The 18,949-nt window shown below is 31.4% G+C and overlaps 1 protein-coding gene across 1 annotated transcript; it reads right to left on the reverse strand.

Moving 5' to 3' along the window:
- Positions 1–4,920: 4,920 nt before the first annotated feature.
- On the reverse strand, positions 4,921–9,929 carry LOC146912445 (Reticulon family protein). Its single transcript, XM_085720576.1, has 6 exons — positions 9,493–9,929; positions 8,271–8,349; positions 7,431–7,611; positions 7,184–7,325; positions 5,847–5,916; positions 4,921–5,154 (listed from the first exon to the last, which is right to left on the reverse strand). The coding sequence occupies exons 2-6, from the start codon at positions 8,305–8,307 to the stop codon at positions 4,988–4,990; spliced, it is 597 nt and encodes a 198-aa protein (XP_085576702.1). The 5' UTR covers positions 8,308–8,349; positions 9,493–9,929; the 3' UTR covers positions 4,921–4,987.
- Between the last annotated feature and the right edge of the window lie 9,020 nt (positions 9,930–18,949).

Raw genomic sequence — 18,949 nt, forward strand, 5'->3', positions numbered from 1 at the left:
CCGAAAATCAAATCCCTAAATTGAATCTCAAATCCCTAAATCCTAATTTAATCATCATATCCTTAAATCCCTAAATCTTAAATCCCCAAATTGAATCTAAGATCGCTTAAATCCCTAATTTTTTAATGACAGAGGCTAAAATGGTAACGAAAGTGCACATGCAAGGACTACTTTGTATTTAATCACGAGTCAGACGCGTTTGTGACAATGAGGTGCAGAGTAAGGGACCAAAGTGACTATTTGCTCTTTATTAATTAAAGAAAAGATAAAAATATAATTAATATATCATTAATTTTAAATTACAAAATAAAATTTGAATATTAGTTAAATCACACATAATTGATTATCTTTCATTCTCATTAATTAAATATGACTCTTGAAGTCATGCATTTCAATCACAATCACCAACATCAACTACATACATAACCACCAATATATATTGCAAAGATTACATGTCTTCTTTATTATTCATTTATTGAATATGATAATTTAAATCATGCATGTCATGTGATAATGAATATTATATGTGTGTGAAATACATAACTTCATATTAAACTTATCTATATTCTGTCATCGTGAGATAAGCTCAGTTGGTAAGGACAATGCATAATATATCCAAGGTCTGGGGTTCGAACCCGGACACTCACCAGAAAAAAAAACTTATCTATTTTCTTCCCAAGGGGTTCGAACCCGGACACTCACCAGAAAAAAAAACTTATCTATTTTCTTCCCAAAAAAGAAAATTAAACTTATTTATTATATATTCCTTTTTTTTTGGTAGAATATTATATATTCCTTTAAAAAAACTCGTATATTATTATCTATTAAATAAGAATCTTTAAATCATAAATGTCAAATGAGCCCATGCCGGTCATGCTTGGCGCCACCATTGTTTACGGGGCTCAAAGCCTCAAACCAAATACTTTGTAAATCAAATCCAAAACTAATTATTCTCATCAATTTGGTGAGACTAAATTGATGGGTGAAAACATAATTTGAGATCTTCAAATTGATTTTAATAGTTTAAAGACCAAGTTGATGAGAATGTAATAGTTTAGGGACTAAATTAAATGTTTATTCGTATTTTTGAATTTTAAATTAAAAAAATAATTGAGTTTGAGCAAAAAAATGTCGGACTAAAAAAATATTTTCATAAAATTTTCTAACTATTTAATACTTCATCAAATAGCTTTTAAAGAACGATATTCGATAAAAAAAAATATAAAATATAAATAAATATTGATTGTCAAATTAATATATTTATGAAAAAATTGTGAAGTTTATCTACCCAGTAAAAAACTTTAAATTTGACAGTTGCATCAATAAAATTCAAATATACAAAATAATTACTAATTGGAAGAGTTGCTGATAGAGTAAGTTAATCCCACTTAGTTTTTATTGTATATACTTTCCACAATAATTATTATGTGCTAGTAGTCTAAATAAATTATATCAAGTGCTGGTATTTGATTTTTAGGTAACTTTCTTGTTAGCTATTCTATAAATATTTGGCTTGGTGTGGAGATAATGTTTCCTCAAAATTGTTTTTATTGTTGGATTATGAGCGGTTTGTTTAAGTTTTTTTGTTGAAAAAAATTATTTTATTTTACAAAAAAGAAATCACTTTTGTAATTTTTGAATGTTTGTATAAGATTTTTAAAAACATATATTTAACACTAAAATAAAAAGTTATTAAGATTTTTTTAAAATATCTAGATTTTTTCAACACAACATTTATTTTTTAAAGTTGAAACAAACACGCGTATATTGTGTCGTGCCAGATAAAGAAATCATAAAAAGATTAAAGCGTTAGTTTTTACAAAGGTGTGGGTGTTACATAAAATAATATAACAATGAGATTAAAGCGACTTTATGAAAATGAAGTTTGATTAATTGATTGCTAACTTATTTCTTCTTGTACTTGTACATGTACAAAATCATCAGAGAAGCGAGATAAGTGGCTATTTTAGTGCAACGTCCACCGGAAAGCCATGAAGATAGAGATCACGCCATTACAAAAGATAGAAATATATTTAGATAGAAATGTAATCAGCTATTCAGATCAACCACTCTAACAGAACCAAATCGATTAGATAACCAAAATTCTTTCTAACAAAACAAAAACTAAAATTTAATTGCCTCCTTGTTCACTTTGTTCTCTCACATTTTGTGAGATAGACGGTTATTAATAAAATTTAGTTGTTTATAAAAAATATACTGTTTGATTTCAATTTTATCATTATTACTCGTGTTCGTGTTGCTATGTAACATTTCATCTTTTCATTTTGTTTTTCGTTGGTTTGTTGTGAACTATATTTGATTAAACATTTTCTTTTTCTTATTGGCTCTAAAACGAAAGCAATCTAGTTGGAGCTAACATCACATACGTACAAAATTATGTCGTAATCATATCAAGAGAGAAATCTAATTCCTTCCGTGTATCTTTAGTTAAATTATGATGTTAGACGTGCAGTGCATGGAACATATCAAATGCATGTGTACTCCCTTTAGTATCGAGTTCTCATATTCCTAATTCAATTATGCTAGAGTCATGTTCTAAGAAGATAACATTATTTTATTTTTTAATGGTAAATGATAGTAATATGTTAGATTAGCTTTGTCCTCATTTACCTGTGTTTGAATTCAAGATCTTCAACTTCTTATCTCTTATTTACTATTAGAGAGTCAAATTTGAGATTCCATCTTTTAAGCACAAAATTCATATTCCTAATTCCTTAATAAAGTCATCGGTAGCACCCTGTATTCTATTCTTGGTTTTCCAGCCCCTGCAAATATAATACAATGTTCCTACCAACGAGACAAATTCGATTCATTTAACTTGCAATATATATTTTTAAATTACAATATGTTATTTGCTATTAACACTCAAAATTTGGAAGAATAAAATGTTACATATTATTTCCTTATTACACAAGATAACTTATTTTCCTTTTCATCATTTGTAATTTTAATGCGTGAAATTTTATTTCATAATCTTTTTAGTATTGACGAGTCAATTAGGGATCCACCGGTCCAACTGGTGATGATGTGCCTTGACCGAATCGACAAGTGACATGGGTTTCAAAACACTAGTTTATATGAAAAATGCTACTTATACCAAACAAACTTATCCCAATTTTGTCCCGAATGATGTGTATCCACACTGTATTTGCATATTACATTATCTGCTTTTTATTTATTTATTATTTATTTTCACTCTCCTCTCTCTCATCATCCTTTTACCCTCCACCCCAACAACAACAACATCCCTTCTTCTTCTCTCTGCAACTTCCTCTTGTATTCTCCCAAAATTCTCTCTCTCAATTTCCTCTTCTTCCAAATCTCTCTCTCTCTCTCTCTCTCTCTCTCTCTCTCTCTCGCTCTGTTTATGCTTCCATGATTTCAAGACTTCTTCAAACAATTGGTATCACCTCCTTCAAAGAGTCACACTACTTATTAATTTTTTCAAGTTCCTGTTTCTCGAAGTTGTATTGTTTTATACTATGTACAAAGAAGCTCAAGAAGCATGGATAGGAACTTGTGTGATACAACAGAACGGGTAAAAATCCTCTCTATTTGTAATATGTTCAATTTGTTGCAATTTGGAGAGAGATAGACACAAAAAAGTAAATGGTGGGTCATATCACTAAGTGGATCCCACCATCATTAATTTTTTTGTATCTATTTCTCTCCAAATTGCAACAAATGGAACAAATCACAAATAGAGAGGATCTTAACCCCAATAGAACGGTGCAACCTTTTTCATTTTGATTCAAGGAAGAACGGACCAAACTTATTTATCCACTACTTTTTTTTACTTTTTCTATAAAAGAACCAAATAGCGTGTAAAACCACGTTTGTGATATTTCGCGAATTTCCTTTCGCGAGATATAGCAGTCCTGAGTTTATATATAATATATATAAACAGAAGGAATCAAATAAAACACAATTAATATATCCCCACGAGCATAACTCAATTGCTATGGATATTGCATTATATAAGCAGGGGTGAGATTTGAATTTCAGATTACCCATTTATTCACTTAATAGATGAATTTTTAACCAATAGACTACTTTACCAAAAAATTACAATCTTTTTTAAGCAAATGGGATACAGATGACTCTGCAACACCCTATATAGAAAAAAAAATAAAGAGTTACAAAAGACTAAGAAGGTTTGAACCTAACTCAGTCCAACCACAATAAAAGGGTAGGTATCAGCCCTAAAGGGTATTAAAACTCAACAGCCTACCAAAAAGTGGTTTAAGACAAACCCTAACAGGTAACAACAATCTATACAGGCGATCACCCACTACAAGCACAAGTATATCAATATATAGTGAAGCTCAAATTATTGATCACAAGTATTATCTAACTCGAAGAAAAAGTATTATCAAACTCCTTAAGGCATACTAACATAGTTACATAGTGTAACATGATTAATGTACATGATAAAATCCCAAGGGCATTTAATTAGGTATTCAATCCCTTGCCAATGCACATGAAAAACACCTATTTGAAATGTCAACTCCTTAAATGTATCTCAATTATCTAGTGAGATTAGTCTCTATTATTGGATACCAATGATACCCCAGTTTAACATAAAACTCTTCAATGTATCACTTGAAAATGATATTGTAACACATTATGATGTTCAATATATTCCAACACTCTTACTTTGGCCTATTATCATCTGTTTTGTATCATCAGTACAAAAAAAAAATCCCACTAAATTTATCAAATGATTGATTAATAAACTGGGTCCAAAATCTTCAAGCTATGTTGTAAAAACTTTCAAACAAATACTCAATTTCTATGCCCAGAAAATGAAAACAGCTACCATAAACTTGACTCAAGCAACATCTAAACTACAAAATTGTCCCCTACAAGTATGACGCAAATTGCAAAGTGCTAGCAAGATTGTAAATAACATGTCAATAAGATTGAATTGTTGATTTTTACACATGGAGGTTAAATAGCTTGAAAATCAAGATTCTTTGTCTTTCGGTATATTACGAGGCAGTCTGTTGAGAACATTCTCATCAACAATTTTATAATGTTTTGAAAATTGGTGATGGATAACTCCAAAACACTTATCTACGTAAGTTCCATATTTTCTGTACAATGCAGGGACAGTAAACATCATGAGGGTTCCTGTCACCATAAGAGAAAAACAAATGTGAGCAAGTGTATTTACAAAGAGTCAAGAGTTTTGTCACACTATGGTTTAAGAGTAATGTTGTAATCTACAACATAGTATTTAAATACAAATTGTTCACTATAAACCCTAAGCTTGAAATAATAAAAAAGAACTCCAGCCACTCTACTCTGCAGCTGGAGACATAGACACAATTGACCGAACTTCGTTAAAAAACTGTGTTAATTGTTTGTATTTTTATATCGTTATTCTTTTGAACTAGGATTGCAAGTTTATATATAAAACGCCGAATTTTGTTTAGACCATAAATATTAACAGATGTTGTTCACACTTCAAAAATAGATTTTTCTTTAAAAATGACCCTTCATAGAACATAACATGATGGATTGCGATGTAATTTAGGACTGGTGCACAGCATGTAACCTATATAGTTTTAAAACCACAACCATGCCTAGGCAAATATCCAATACGGAACAAGAAAACCATGCAAATGCAAAGGAAGTTCAACAATGATTTCATTGTGGAGAGTTGGGCAAATGCCAAAGAATAAAAGGCAGCAAAGGGTGTTCAAGTGAAACACATCAAAATGGTTTAGTACGGAATTTACAGTACGTTGAAGAGAAAGAGGGATCTGAGTTAGAGACATCACAAACTCTTTTTAATAGATAGATTTGCGATAAAAACATACCAATATATGCAAGTGTGAAGAAGGATAAGATGCTGCCAATGACAGACAAGAGCCACAAGCAAACTACCACCTGTAAAGTAGAAAGTAAACAGTGAATTATGTTTTCACTTTCCTAATTTCATAAAGAGCATTGATATTTGGACAATAAAAAAAGTGACAACTTTACTAACACCGTAGAACTGTTGTGAAGGCAGACCCTAAGGGCAGTAAAAAATTATTAAAAAATGAATTGGTATATGTTGACCGTATGAATAGACGGTGTGGTTGTAAGCTTGGATGTTCATTTATCATTTCTGTTTCATAAAGTCATATGTGCAATATTAAGAATTGCCATGTTCACATTTCTAATTGTAAAAATTGCATTTTTTTAGAAAAATAAACATTTGAAATATGAATAGTATGAATAGACCATAAAGTTGTCATAACAGAACATATTAGCAGTTATTGTTGAAAACCAAATGATAAAGTTGAGAACATGGCTTCAACAGAGCAAGTTCAAGGAACATAGTACTAATAGTTTTTTTGAAGAAGCTAAATTAGCCCACCTAAATTGACACCAGAGATAATCAAACCTGAGATCACGAGGAGGAGCACACTCCCAAATCCCAAGCCAATACCACTAGGCCAACCCAAGTGGGTTTATATGAGCTTATCCCAATTATATGCATTTTTTGTTAAATTTTACCGGGACATTCGTCTTATAAAGTGGGAAGACGCCAAGGGGTTCAAGAGGGGCATCTTGAGTCTTGACCCAAGGTAGGTGTGGCTTGAATGAGGCCTGGCACAGGGTCTATCTGCGTATTAAATAAACTACACTAAGTCTTTTTTCAAAGTCTGGTCAATGAACTAAAATATAGGCTCAGGCCGCCACCAAAACGTATTTTAGGACTTCGTTCAAATGGCAGAGATCTTGGTTCCAATTAAGCGGTAACTGGTTCGAGTATCGTGAACGAAAAAAATAACCGGTGGATAAGCATTGCCCTCTTTTATGGGTCCACCCTGCTAGACTCTGGTTATAATGAAGCCTTTTAGGCTGGGTTGTGAAAACCAATCATTATAATATATTACGGCAACATCTTAAAACTATATATTCATTACCTATTTAAAGGACTTAATGCAGAGTGAACTTTTAAATCGGCTTTAAGGCAAAGCCAGTCTTTTAGAAAGGTTAGGTCAAGCATTACAAATGGCTTAGGTAAGGTAGGTAAGTTAGGATTATTTAAGCCAATGCCGAACTTATCCAATCTGCACATCTTAGAAAAGTAATCACTAATTGTTTAGATAACAATTCCCCCACTAACAATTCCTAAAACATTGTAACCTGAAACAAAACTAACCTTAAAAAAAATTCTGAAATCCTTGCCAACGGTGATGTCGTGAGCTATAAGAAGCACATTATTGATTTTGACCCGAAATGATGCGGCTACATTGTTAACCATCTCCTCTGACACTACTAGCTCAGGTAATGTTGGTGGTTGTCTGCTCAAAGAGAAAAGGATAACCAACAACATCGTGTTAGTGTTAAAATGGTGAAAAAACGTAATATAAATTATAAGCAAGCACGGCAACGTTTAGTAATCATACTTATTTCTAAGGGCGGCATAGTTTGAATTCAGAAACAGTAGTACGATCAAAAGCAGCAAGACATCTGAACAAATTGTTAAGAATGGTAAATCCGTCCACTCGAGTAGGAACCAGGCAACCGTAGAAACAACAATGACACCGAATGAAACCTGCCACCGCTTCCATAGTAGAACATCGGAAACTATGATAGAGAAAAGGATAGAAAACATTAGAACTGGCATAAGCATATTAAATCCAAAAATAAACTGCAAGAAAGCAGAATGATGCTCCTCAACAAAAAAATTCAAACTTCATAAAGATAAGTAGAGTTTAATTTATCAAACAGATGTCTCTCAAATTTGATTTAAACTTAACTCGGAAGTATCAAACTCTAAATTAAAACAAATTTCAATCCTGAATCGAAATCATATCAAGATTAGGCCAACACAAGAGAATAACAAAACATGCAGTCCAAAAACAGAAAGATATATAAAAAAATGAATAACTATATGCACATAGGGTAGCTGAGCTACAGAAGATTCAATGGACTGTCAGTGTTGTTAAGATCACGAAAAATAGCAATTTGTTCAAACTCCGCTATGCAACAGTGCTAGAGCGCCGGTATAGCCTCTATGACAATATTTTACCAAATTGCATATCACGGAACAACAGTGACTTGTTCAAATTCCGCTACGCTATCGCAGTGTTATTATAGCCGCTATTTAACAACACTACTATCAAGCAAAAGTCATTAAACAAATGTTCATGTGTGTGTGTTAACTATCTATATCCTCATTTGAAACAATGCATATGATGAAACAAAACAATCTGTGAACACTAATCAGGAAGTTACAATATTACCAAAGGTGGTAGGAGGCTGAGCATCTGACTCAGACATGAAATTAACTCTTCGAAATCCTACCAACTAGATTGTGCAGCCCTGGATATAAAATTAACGTGTTAGTCAGCTGAACTACTATGATAACAAGCTTTACAACAATCAAACATCAAAATCATTGTTCAGCATTCAATCAGCTCAATTCTCTACCAAATCACAACACTCGTTCAAAATCCAACACATGCAATACATCAGCATCACCGTGCACTTAAATAAACAAAAACACGCATGCAGAAATGATTAAGTGATTCAAATATGCACGGATGGATCCACTCTTGAGCTAGGGTGTGCACATGCAAACACTAAAATTTTCAAAGTTACATGCATTATCCTAAATTCTTTTCTTTTGACCCCCCTTGACCCAAACACACCAACACTCTCGTTCAATAACCCCTCACTTGATCTTTGAAAAATAAAAAGTACTGACAGGCCATTTGGATCAACTTATTTGAACTTATTTATTGCCATAAGCACTTGTGAATTGTGATAACGTTTGGATGAACTTATGAAAACAACTTGTTTTGATAAGCTCTCCAGAATAGCTTACAAAAACAGCTTATAGCTTATACGAAAACAGATTAACTTTATTTTATCTTTTGCTAGAGAAATAGCTAACAATAAGTCATAAGCCCTTATATATGGTAAATAGATTATATAGCTTATACGAAAACAATTTAACTTTATTTTATCTCTTGTTACCAAAATAGCTTACAATAAGTCATAAACCCTTATATATGGTAAGCACTTATGCTATAACCTGCAAGTTAAGCTTATTATCCAAACAGGGCCTAATTTGGTTATAAAAATTCAAATGCAGTTCAAAATAGTCCCTAACTGTAAACTGGACAAAAATATCACTAAAAAATATCACTTCAACCAACATTTTTCAAATGGCCAATTTAGACATTTAATCTAATAACTTTTTAATTTGACCAACAATTTACAAAACTGCTTCAGGGTTAAATTAATCACAATTTTTCTCCATAAATAAATAACAATCACACTAAAAATCTGAAACAGTGATCACAAGTCCTGAATTATGATAACACAAGCTAGCATCTACATCAAAATCATCACTTTTCATTAGCAAAAATCAATTTACATATAATTAGAACAATCATAGTGATAAAGTTTGACATAAGAAGAAAAAATTGAAACTTGAAACTAAAAACAGAGCTTTTTTACCTCTAAGATCAAAATTGAATCCCAAAACGACGGTATTGTGCGGAGAACACGAAGCTGGAAGATGAAAGGGAGAAAATTGAAGCGAAATTGGAGAGAATTGGGGATTATGGGTGAGAAAGGGGAAAGAGTAGAAAAACTCTAAAATTGATTGATGAAAATGAAATTGAAATTGAAGGGTTAAGATGAAGAATTAGGGTTTTGAATTGGGATTGATTGAAGAGTGAATTGAATTGAATAGTTTTATTCAATTTGTTTGTTTTTTTTTTTTTTTTTGAGAGAAATCAATTTGTTTGTTGTTAACAAGAAAATGTTTGGAATTAGGAATGTCTTACATGAATGAGTAAGTATATACCTTTCCCACACTAAACTTTTTGAGTCAATACCTTTATTTTTTTAATCATTTTTAGATGAAATGAGTCTTTAATCCTTTTACATGCAAGGTGAATGCATATCGACAATGCAAAAGTTTGAAGTTTGAACCCTGAACATTATAAAAAAAAGGGAAATGCTAACAAGTATCCTAAGGGCACTTAATAAGAAACTTAAAGTAGTAACTTTATCTTGGAAATTGTGCATTCAACTTATTGAAATTGTAAAAAGCAACTTTTTCTACATGAAATTTCACAATTATTTCCTTTTTTGATTCTTTAACCATTGTCCTAAGGGCATTGGTTAGCAAAACCCTAAAAAAAATTCTTTTATAAAGTCTGATAAAAAAAATTATTGTATAAAAAACTAAACATAATTTTTTTTTTATCCCATAAGTTGTTGGGCACAAATGCAGAAATTGTTAGGTTGGACGTTGTGATCGAAGTTTGAACACCAACACTTACATTTTGTGCGTATAAGTTTATGATAGTTTTGTCATTATGTCTGTCAACCAGAAAATATTACAATTCGATTCTAAGAGAGTTCATTAATCATTTGATTTCAATGACTTAGTTGAGTGAAAACCATTTACTAGCACTTCACGATTTTCTCAATTTTTTTTAATATTAAGAACAAATAATTCATTTGTTATAAGAACTAATTTGGCAAGAGAGTAATTGCATAAAAAATAATATTGTTTGTCAAATGAATTATTTGACAAATAATTCATTTACTAGTATGTTTGGAAACACATTCATTAATTGATGTGATAACAAATCATACAAATTAAACTCTTTTTAAATTACAATTTTTTAAATTACAATTGCAAGCCTTGTATATTGTTATTTATCATGTAAAATACGCGCGCAATCTACTGTTGACAACAACAAACATGTTTTCGAAATTCTCAAAAAAGAAATCACAAAAATGTCATTTATAGTGAATATTTATCGTTATTTTTATTTTTATTTTTTCTAAAAATTTGATTTCAGGCAAGGACCAACTTTGTCACATTGACCGTATTATGTGTGTCACTTTGTCCGTCCATGTTTAATTTGATGTCTTTGTGAAAAGTAAAAATTAGGTTGATAATTTGTCATGCATGCCAATGGAAAGTTGAAATTAAAGAAGGGTCATGTTTTCCCATTAAAGAAAACTAGCCGCTAACGGAGTGATCGTAAAGCACGACATAAGGAATACTATAGTAAATAGAAAAATATCAATCTTTACTTCAAAAAAAAAAATATCAATTTTTTTAAAGAAAATTAGCCCACCTAAGGAGCACACTCTGAGGTCCCAAAACAATACCACTAGGTCAACCCAAATGGGTTTAGAAAAATATCAATTATTATAAAGGCCGAACAATTTTTTTGAATTGAATAAAAAATAAATAGGTTCGATTAGTCCTATAAATCCTAGTTCAACTGACAAAAAATGCCGAAATTGTTAGGTCGGACGTCATGGCCGGGGTTCGAACCTCGGTACCTCCATTTGTGTGTGTAAGTTTATAATGGCTTTGTCATCTCATCTATATAAAAAAAAAAGGTTCGATTCAAAACAACATCGTACATAACTTTGTATTCATCGTCCACAACTGTGTGTATTATTTATAACCGCTAAGGAAAATACCGCAGATCATTGGCTGGGCGGATTTATTAGGAAACACATCTAACTCGGTAGCACAAGTGTATAAATGCAAAAATTATTGACGATTTATTTTCTATGCTAAGTAAGACAAACCATGTACACCCTCCGGTCAATATCATAAGCAAAAAACTATATTTTAGATTCATTCATTAAATGATGTATGTGGTTTATAATAAAGACCACATACATCATTTAATGAATAAAATGTAGTTTTTTTGCTTATAATAGTGACCGGAGGGTGTAAGTGTTATACTCCCTCCAATTTTTAACATAGCAAAAGTATTTGGTGTTAATTTGGCCTAAATACATTGCTTATATTTAAAACCGGAGTGGTATAACTTAAGATAAAATTGATTATTGCGGTGGTCTGCCACAAAACAAGGCTCACTTCTACACTTGATATTATAGATGATAGCAAAATGTATAAGATTATCAAGTTGATGATGATGGTGAGCGCAGGTGTCTTTGGTGCTGTGTATGGCATTGTCAGGACCCTAGACCAGGGGGTTCATTTTTTTTTTCTTGCAATTTTTTTTTGAACTTTCATTATTAATTATAATGATATATATTAAAAAAAAACTACATTGTACTCAAACCATTTGAAGTAGTAGCTAGTAGAAGTAGTAGTAGTAGTAGTAGTAGTAGTAGTAGTAGTAGTAGTAGTAGTAGTAGTAATAATAATAATAATAATAATAATAATAATAATAATAATAATAATAATAATAATAATAATAATAAAAACAACAACAATACTAGTGTTTTAGACGAATCAAAGTTAAACATTTCTATTAGTCTAACAATATTAGTGTCGGTGTATATGAATTAAATCTAAGATAGTCTATCCTAGCCTTAAAGAATTAAAACTAAGCTTCTAAAATAAAATTATATCAAGCAACTAGTATAAGGGATAAGTGACATTGCACTTTATTGGCAATGTGGAAAGTGAAAAACAATAGCAAGCAACTAGTATGTGAGAGAGAGTTTCAGCAGAAACGGTGCAAAAGATTTATTTCAGGGGGTTCAACTATAATTTTCTATAAGAAGGTATATACAGATTTTTAAATCTCAGGGTGTTCAGTTGAACCCCCTCAGCTCTACATGGCTCCACCCATGGGGGCTGCTGTGCTTTTTGTTGTGGCATGTGGTTGGCCTATGTGTTCTGTAGGCTCCTGTTGTTTGTTGTGCTGCGTCTGTTTTTTGGTGGTGAGGCGCAGATTTGCGTGTGGTTTCAGTGGTATGTTTAGTTTAGCTTCTTTATTGAGCGGATGTTTTATTGGTCGGGAGTTTTTTTAGTTTGGTGGTTTGCTTTTTTCTGCTGTGGTGTGTGTTGGTTTGGATGTTTTCCTGCGGTTTTGGGTCTCTGCTGTTTTCTGTTTGTGAGTAGCAACAGTGCTGTTCGGTTGGGGTAGCAGGTGTGTTGGCTGCTCTTTTAGCAGGTTCGGCTGGCATAGGTGTTGACGCAAGGGTATGCATGTGGTATGTCATTTGTATATGCCCGTGTCATTACTCTTTTGGTTGTTCTTCTTGTTTAGGGGTGGTTTTTAAGGGGTTTTTGTTCGAGCCGGTGTTTTTGCGGCAACCGATTTCCCCTTATATGGATTTTTTTAGTGCTTCTTGCACGGGCTTGTTGGTTAATAATATTTTGTCATTTCAAAAAAAAAAGTAATACCATTACAAAGTGCTTCTGAAAAAATAAAACAAGATCAAGGATTATGAACACCACGGTAGTGTCATGTTCTGCCATTAATTTACCAAAAATGATTATATACCCCTTGCAGCAAAAATAGTCAATAACAAGGATGATGATGTTGTTGTCACGACTACTTGCTTATGAGTGTGATCTCTATTGATCATGTCTCTCTCTCTCTCTCTCTCTCTCTCTCTCTCTCTCTCTCTCTCTATATATATATATATATATATATATATATATATATATATATATGGCTTAAATATGTAAAAGGTCCCTGTAAGTTCGCGCATTTTTTATTTTCGTCCCTGTAAGTTTTTTTTCCTAAAATAAACCCTGTATCTTCCTAACCATGTGAAAATGGTCCTTGCCGTCAGCTTCTGTCAACAAAAACGCCTTTGTGGCTAACAGAGGACAGGTGGCAGTGCATGAGTTGGCACAGATGAATGTTATGTTCTACTTTTTTTGCAACAGACTTATGAATGTTGTTTTCCTATGAACCTTTTATCCATTTTGATGTATTCTGGCCTTTATAATTGGCCATAAGACAAAGTTATTTTGATTTCAAACTGCTATGCATTTTGGTTAGTACATGTTCTCATGTAATCTGGCTTTTACAATTGGCCATATGACAATGTTATTTTGCAGACAATGTTATTTTGCAATCTATAAACTTTGTGCAATTTGACAGATTATTATTATCTACGTACTTTAGTAGCATAACTAAATTAATCAAACTTATGTAGCATACAATGTTTCAACTTAACATTACAACCAAAACACACAAATGTTGAACTAAACCATTACAACCAAAATAACCAAATTCAACAGAGTTGTTACAAACCATATATCAATTGCACCAGTCAATTTAAATTCACAAACCCAACAACCAGTCAATTTAAATTCATTACAAACCCAACAAAAAATACCCAAGAAACAATCAACAAAACCATAAACAAGTTCGTCTTCTTCCTTGAATGTTGTAGCTTCTTCTTCAACTTCTCATTTTTGTTGATTCCCAAATCTTTCAATATCACAGTCAAATCTTTCATCACCGCTTCACAATTGCAATCACATGGAAGCTTGTTCATGGATGCGGTTGATGATTGAGCTGCGATTGCTGGACGAACATATGGAGGATGTCCTTCAATTTCATTATCCCATATGTACAACTGACAACTACTATCAGACTGAGATGAAAACAAACATATACAGCTAATTAAAATGTGCGAAGATACGAAAAACAAGAAAGTATTACAACAGCAAACTCACCATATAGGTTGGGCATTTCCAATATCTCCTTCTAAGGTTGTCACGTGAATTGGATATGAACATTCTCATAATTTTGTTGCAACCACACCCAGGTAACCCATTTGATGATGATTGAGTAATGGAATTAGAAGACATTGTTGAAAGAGATGATTTTTGGTTCTAGGGCGCAAGGTATGACAGGAAGGAAGAAGAAGAAGACTGATATTGAGGAGGAAGAAGAAGACTGAATGTTTGGTTTTAATTTCAAATTTTGATGTTTTCGTTTTTTAATTTCATCCCTGTAGTAATTTACGTTTTTGATTTCAGTCCCTGTCTTTACACAATTAATCATCTCTCATGCCATCTCATCAAATGTGCCAACTCATGCACTGCCACCTGTCCTCTGTTAGCCACAATGGCGTTTTTGTTGACAGAAGCTGACGGCAAGGACCATTTTCAAATGGTTAGGAAGATACAGGGTTTATTTTAGAAAAAAAAAACTTACAGGGACGAAAATAAAAAATGCACTAACTTACAACGACCTTTTACATATTTAAGCCATATATATATATATACACACACTACTTTAGTTCGCTTTTTGCTTTCCTATTATACCATTCATTTAAATTATTTTAATTACTATTTTATCATTTAATAATATTATTTAAATTATTAATTAAGAAACTCATCTTGTGAAAATATGAACTACTCGATACAATTCGAACATATTTTTATCATAGTATATATGTTAAAATTGTTATATCTTTTTATGTAAAATTACGTGTGCGCAATAGAAAATGCAGATAGAATGGCACGTTAGTTGTTACACCCCGAATTTCTATTTTATTAAATTAATGAGGTTAAATAGGCATAGTTTTTATTATTATTATGATGATAGTACAATCTTGCTTAAGTATTATACTGTTGCTGCTGAGAAAAATATGGTTGCGATGGTAATTGATGGGTGATGAGGATTAATATGATGAGAAAATAAAAGTGTGAGGTGCATAGTAGAAGTAATAAAATAAGTGGGGGAAGAAGAAGTAAAATTATGGTAAGTTGAAGAGAGGAATATAATAATAGGTGAATAGCCTAACTTAGCATAAATAAAGAGATAGTAAATCAAAATAAACACTCTTGCTGAACCGGAGAAAAGAATAGAGGAGATGAAAGGAGAGGAGGAAACCCTAGCTAAGAATAAGAGAGCCAAACACCGCGTTTTCGGAAAATTCGAGGTAAGGGGGTGAATCCTTTCACTTTAGGGTATCTTAATTTATGACGGGGGGATTTTCTAATTCATAAGATGTTATGTTGCGAACTTTGACGAGAGAATGATGATGAACGAAGATAATGATGATGTTGAAAGATGATGTTGTCGATTAACATCATATCTACATTAAATATGTTGTTTTTATTTAGTGAACTTATGTTGTCGATAAACGTACACTCTGATCTGTAACACCAGGGTTTGAGTTAAAATGTTGAAATTTAATTTCCATTTGAGTTAGAAGTCTTGTGAAACTTTTGTCTTTCCCATTGTTGATGTTGAAGACATGAATATTTTTATTAAAATGACAAGTTGAATTATTATCCGCTGTTGAAGTATGAATTATTAATGCATTATTAAATGACAGATGATGAGTTTTGTAACATCTTTTTAATTAAATATATTCTTATTATTTAATAAATCAACGTCAAGATTTAAGGTGTTAGATTAGTGTCTGTGTGTCCTCGTGAGCTTAGCTCAGTTGGTTGGACAATACAATGCATAAAAATATGCAAGGTCCAGGGTTCAAACCCCGGACCTTTTTTTTTTGTAAGGTCCGGGGTTCAAACCCCAGACCTTTTTTTTTTTTTTTGAAGGATTAGTGTCTGTGTTTCTGTAGTTTTAACAATGAGATTTTTTTTTAGTTTATGTGTTTCTTTAGTTTTAACAATGAAATTTTTTTTTGAAGGACAATGAGATTAGATATATACAATATTGCTTTTCGAATTTTGTTTTTTTTTAAATAAATAAATAAAAGCCGAAAATAATATTAAGGGTTGAAATAGACCATACCGGTCTATGGTCTTACATAACCTACGCTATGCTTATCAGATCATCCATATTTAAATCAATATGAATAATAAACTAGAATTAAATTATAAATTAGTTATAAATTAGACCTAACTGTGATATGATGTGATGATAAATATAAAAAATGAAGTTTAATGTTATTGGTTTATTATTACTTTGTCAACAACCAATTTAACATTTGCTCAAAAAAAAAAAACAACCAATTTAACATATCAAATTATTTATGAATTATGGAATAGATTTTTTTAATTTGGCAACACTTTTGTCCGCTTTGTTGATTAAACAAGCATCTCGATACAATACATGATGTGAACACCAACTTAACGTATAATTAGGTTTTCACATTTGTCAAACTAATCTGATAACGTTTGGGTTTAACACATTCTCGCCCTTAACTACCAATTTGTACAAAGTATTAAAGGGATTGAATACATAGAGATATACATACATTTATATACAGTCTTTCGAATTGCATAGAAGAATATTAAAAGATGTAGTAAGTGTTGATCCTTTAATATTCACATGAGATGAGACTGTTGTTGTATGTGATTAAGTATTAAACCTACGAAAAGACTTTGTTCATCCAAATCTACGCAAGTCTCTTCCCAAACACCGATTGATTACACCAAAACTAGTTAAAAAGTTAAATATTAAACTAGTTTTTTTAAAAACATGAGAGAGTAACGGTTTCATATATGCAAAAATACCACTTAAAATATTAAAATAGTTTTTTAAAAAACTGTTTCTTTCTTTGGTCAAAAATACCACTTAAACAAACTTGTTTATATATGCAAAAATAAATATACACTTTGGCAAGGCTTTTTGATTTGGTCAAAAATACCCTTAAACAACCTTGTCCTTAATTGTATATAGAACGAGATATCAATTTTGGAACATATAAAATATTTTTGGTAAATAAGATTAAAATAAATAATTTTATACTTCCTCTCTCTAAATAAGCGACATTGTTGATTACTGCACACATGACAATGCATATCTACAACCTTTAATATATTTAATTATGTATTAGAAAAATTTATAAAAATTGATATTTAAAAAATATTTATCGAGACAAATCTAATAACATCTTACACACTACCATTTATCTTTATATAATAGTAAAAAAATATGGCTGCATGATGTTATCTGAAAAGTGTACATAGCCAAACAAAGTCATTTATTTTGGTATGAAGTTATTTCGGGATGGATGGAGCAATAAATATGTTATGTGGTTATTAGTTTTCCTTTTCTCTTTATCCTTAATGGTTTCCTTCCCTTACTACATTTTTCCCTTACTACACTATTTATGAAATGAAGTTTTAGTTTTGGTTCTCTTTTTGTTTGTGTTGGGTAATTTGGTGAAATGGGTTTATGTGGAGATGGTGAAGATTGCTAGGGGATGGTTTGATATTGTGGTGTGGTTTTCACATGAATATGGAAATGGAGAGAGACGAGAAAGTAAGGGTTTATATGAAAAGAAGAGTGTTTAAGGTTTTATGTGTGATATGAGAAGTCTTATATATTGATGATGGTAAAGGAGAGACAGGAGTGTATGGTTGATGTTAGAAAATGTTCAGGAAACATGAACCAAGAAATAAAAGAAACATGAATTGCATAGATATAATGCTTAAAAAAAAAGGCTAGAATATATGACCCTTTTTTGTTGTGATTATGAAAATACAAACACAATTTTCTTTCTCTACCAACTTGGAGTTTCCCTTCTGCATGTTACCTTGTGGACGAATCATTCAAAATTTGTGGTTTGGCTTTTTAGTTTTTGCCTTTTTTTTTTTTTTTTTTCAATGAAACTTTGATAGCCAAGTTTATCCATCTATCATACAAAAAAAGAAGAAGAAGTTGGTTTGTTGAAAACATAGAACAAAAATTCAAAAATGGAATTTATTTTATATTTTGGTTTACTGGCACTGCCAATAGTATATGACCTTAAGTCTTTAAAAATAAAGCCTTAAAAAGTTTATGACCTTAAGCCGTAACAAACATCACACGATAAGTGATCGCAAAATTTGGAGAAGTTAGTTTTTCATTCATTGATTTGCTCTGGGATAGATGATTTGAAAATATTATTGTCTGACGATTCTTTTAATTTATTATTACTTCATAGACAAATCAATACATAAATAATTACTATTTCATGTTCTTTGACTTGGCCATGTACGGTTAAAGAACCTACAATCTATATCCGAGAACTTAGTTCGATTGGTAGGGATGCTGCATATTATAAGTAAGGCCCAGAGTTTGAACCCGAACACTCCACTTCTTCACATTTAAAATGTGAGTTTTAATCACTAAGGACAAAAAAAAACCTACAATATTTTTTTTCTTTCTTTTTTTAACTCAAACAATTCCTTTTTTCCTTCTGTTAGAGTGACTACAATTCCTTTTGTTTTGGTAGAAGTATGAAATAG

Source organism: Medicago sativa, chromosome 6, assembly GCF_051527215.1.
Source record: "Medicago sativa cultivar Bolivia chromosome 6, Bolivia_mono, whole genome shotgun sequence".
Lineage (NCBI taxonomy): Eukaryota > Viridiplantae > Streptophyta > Magnoliopsida > Fabales > Fabaceae > Medicago > Medicago sativa.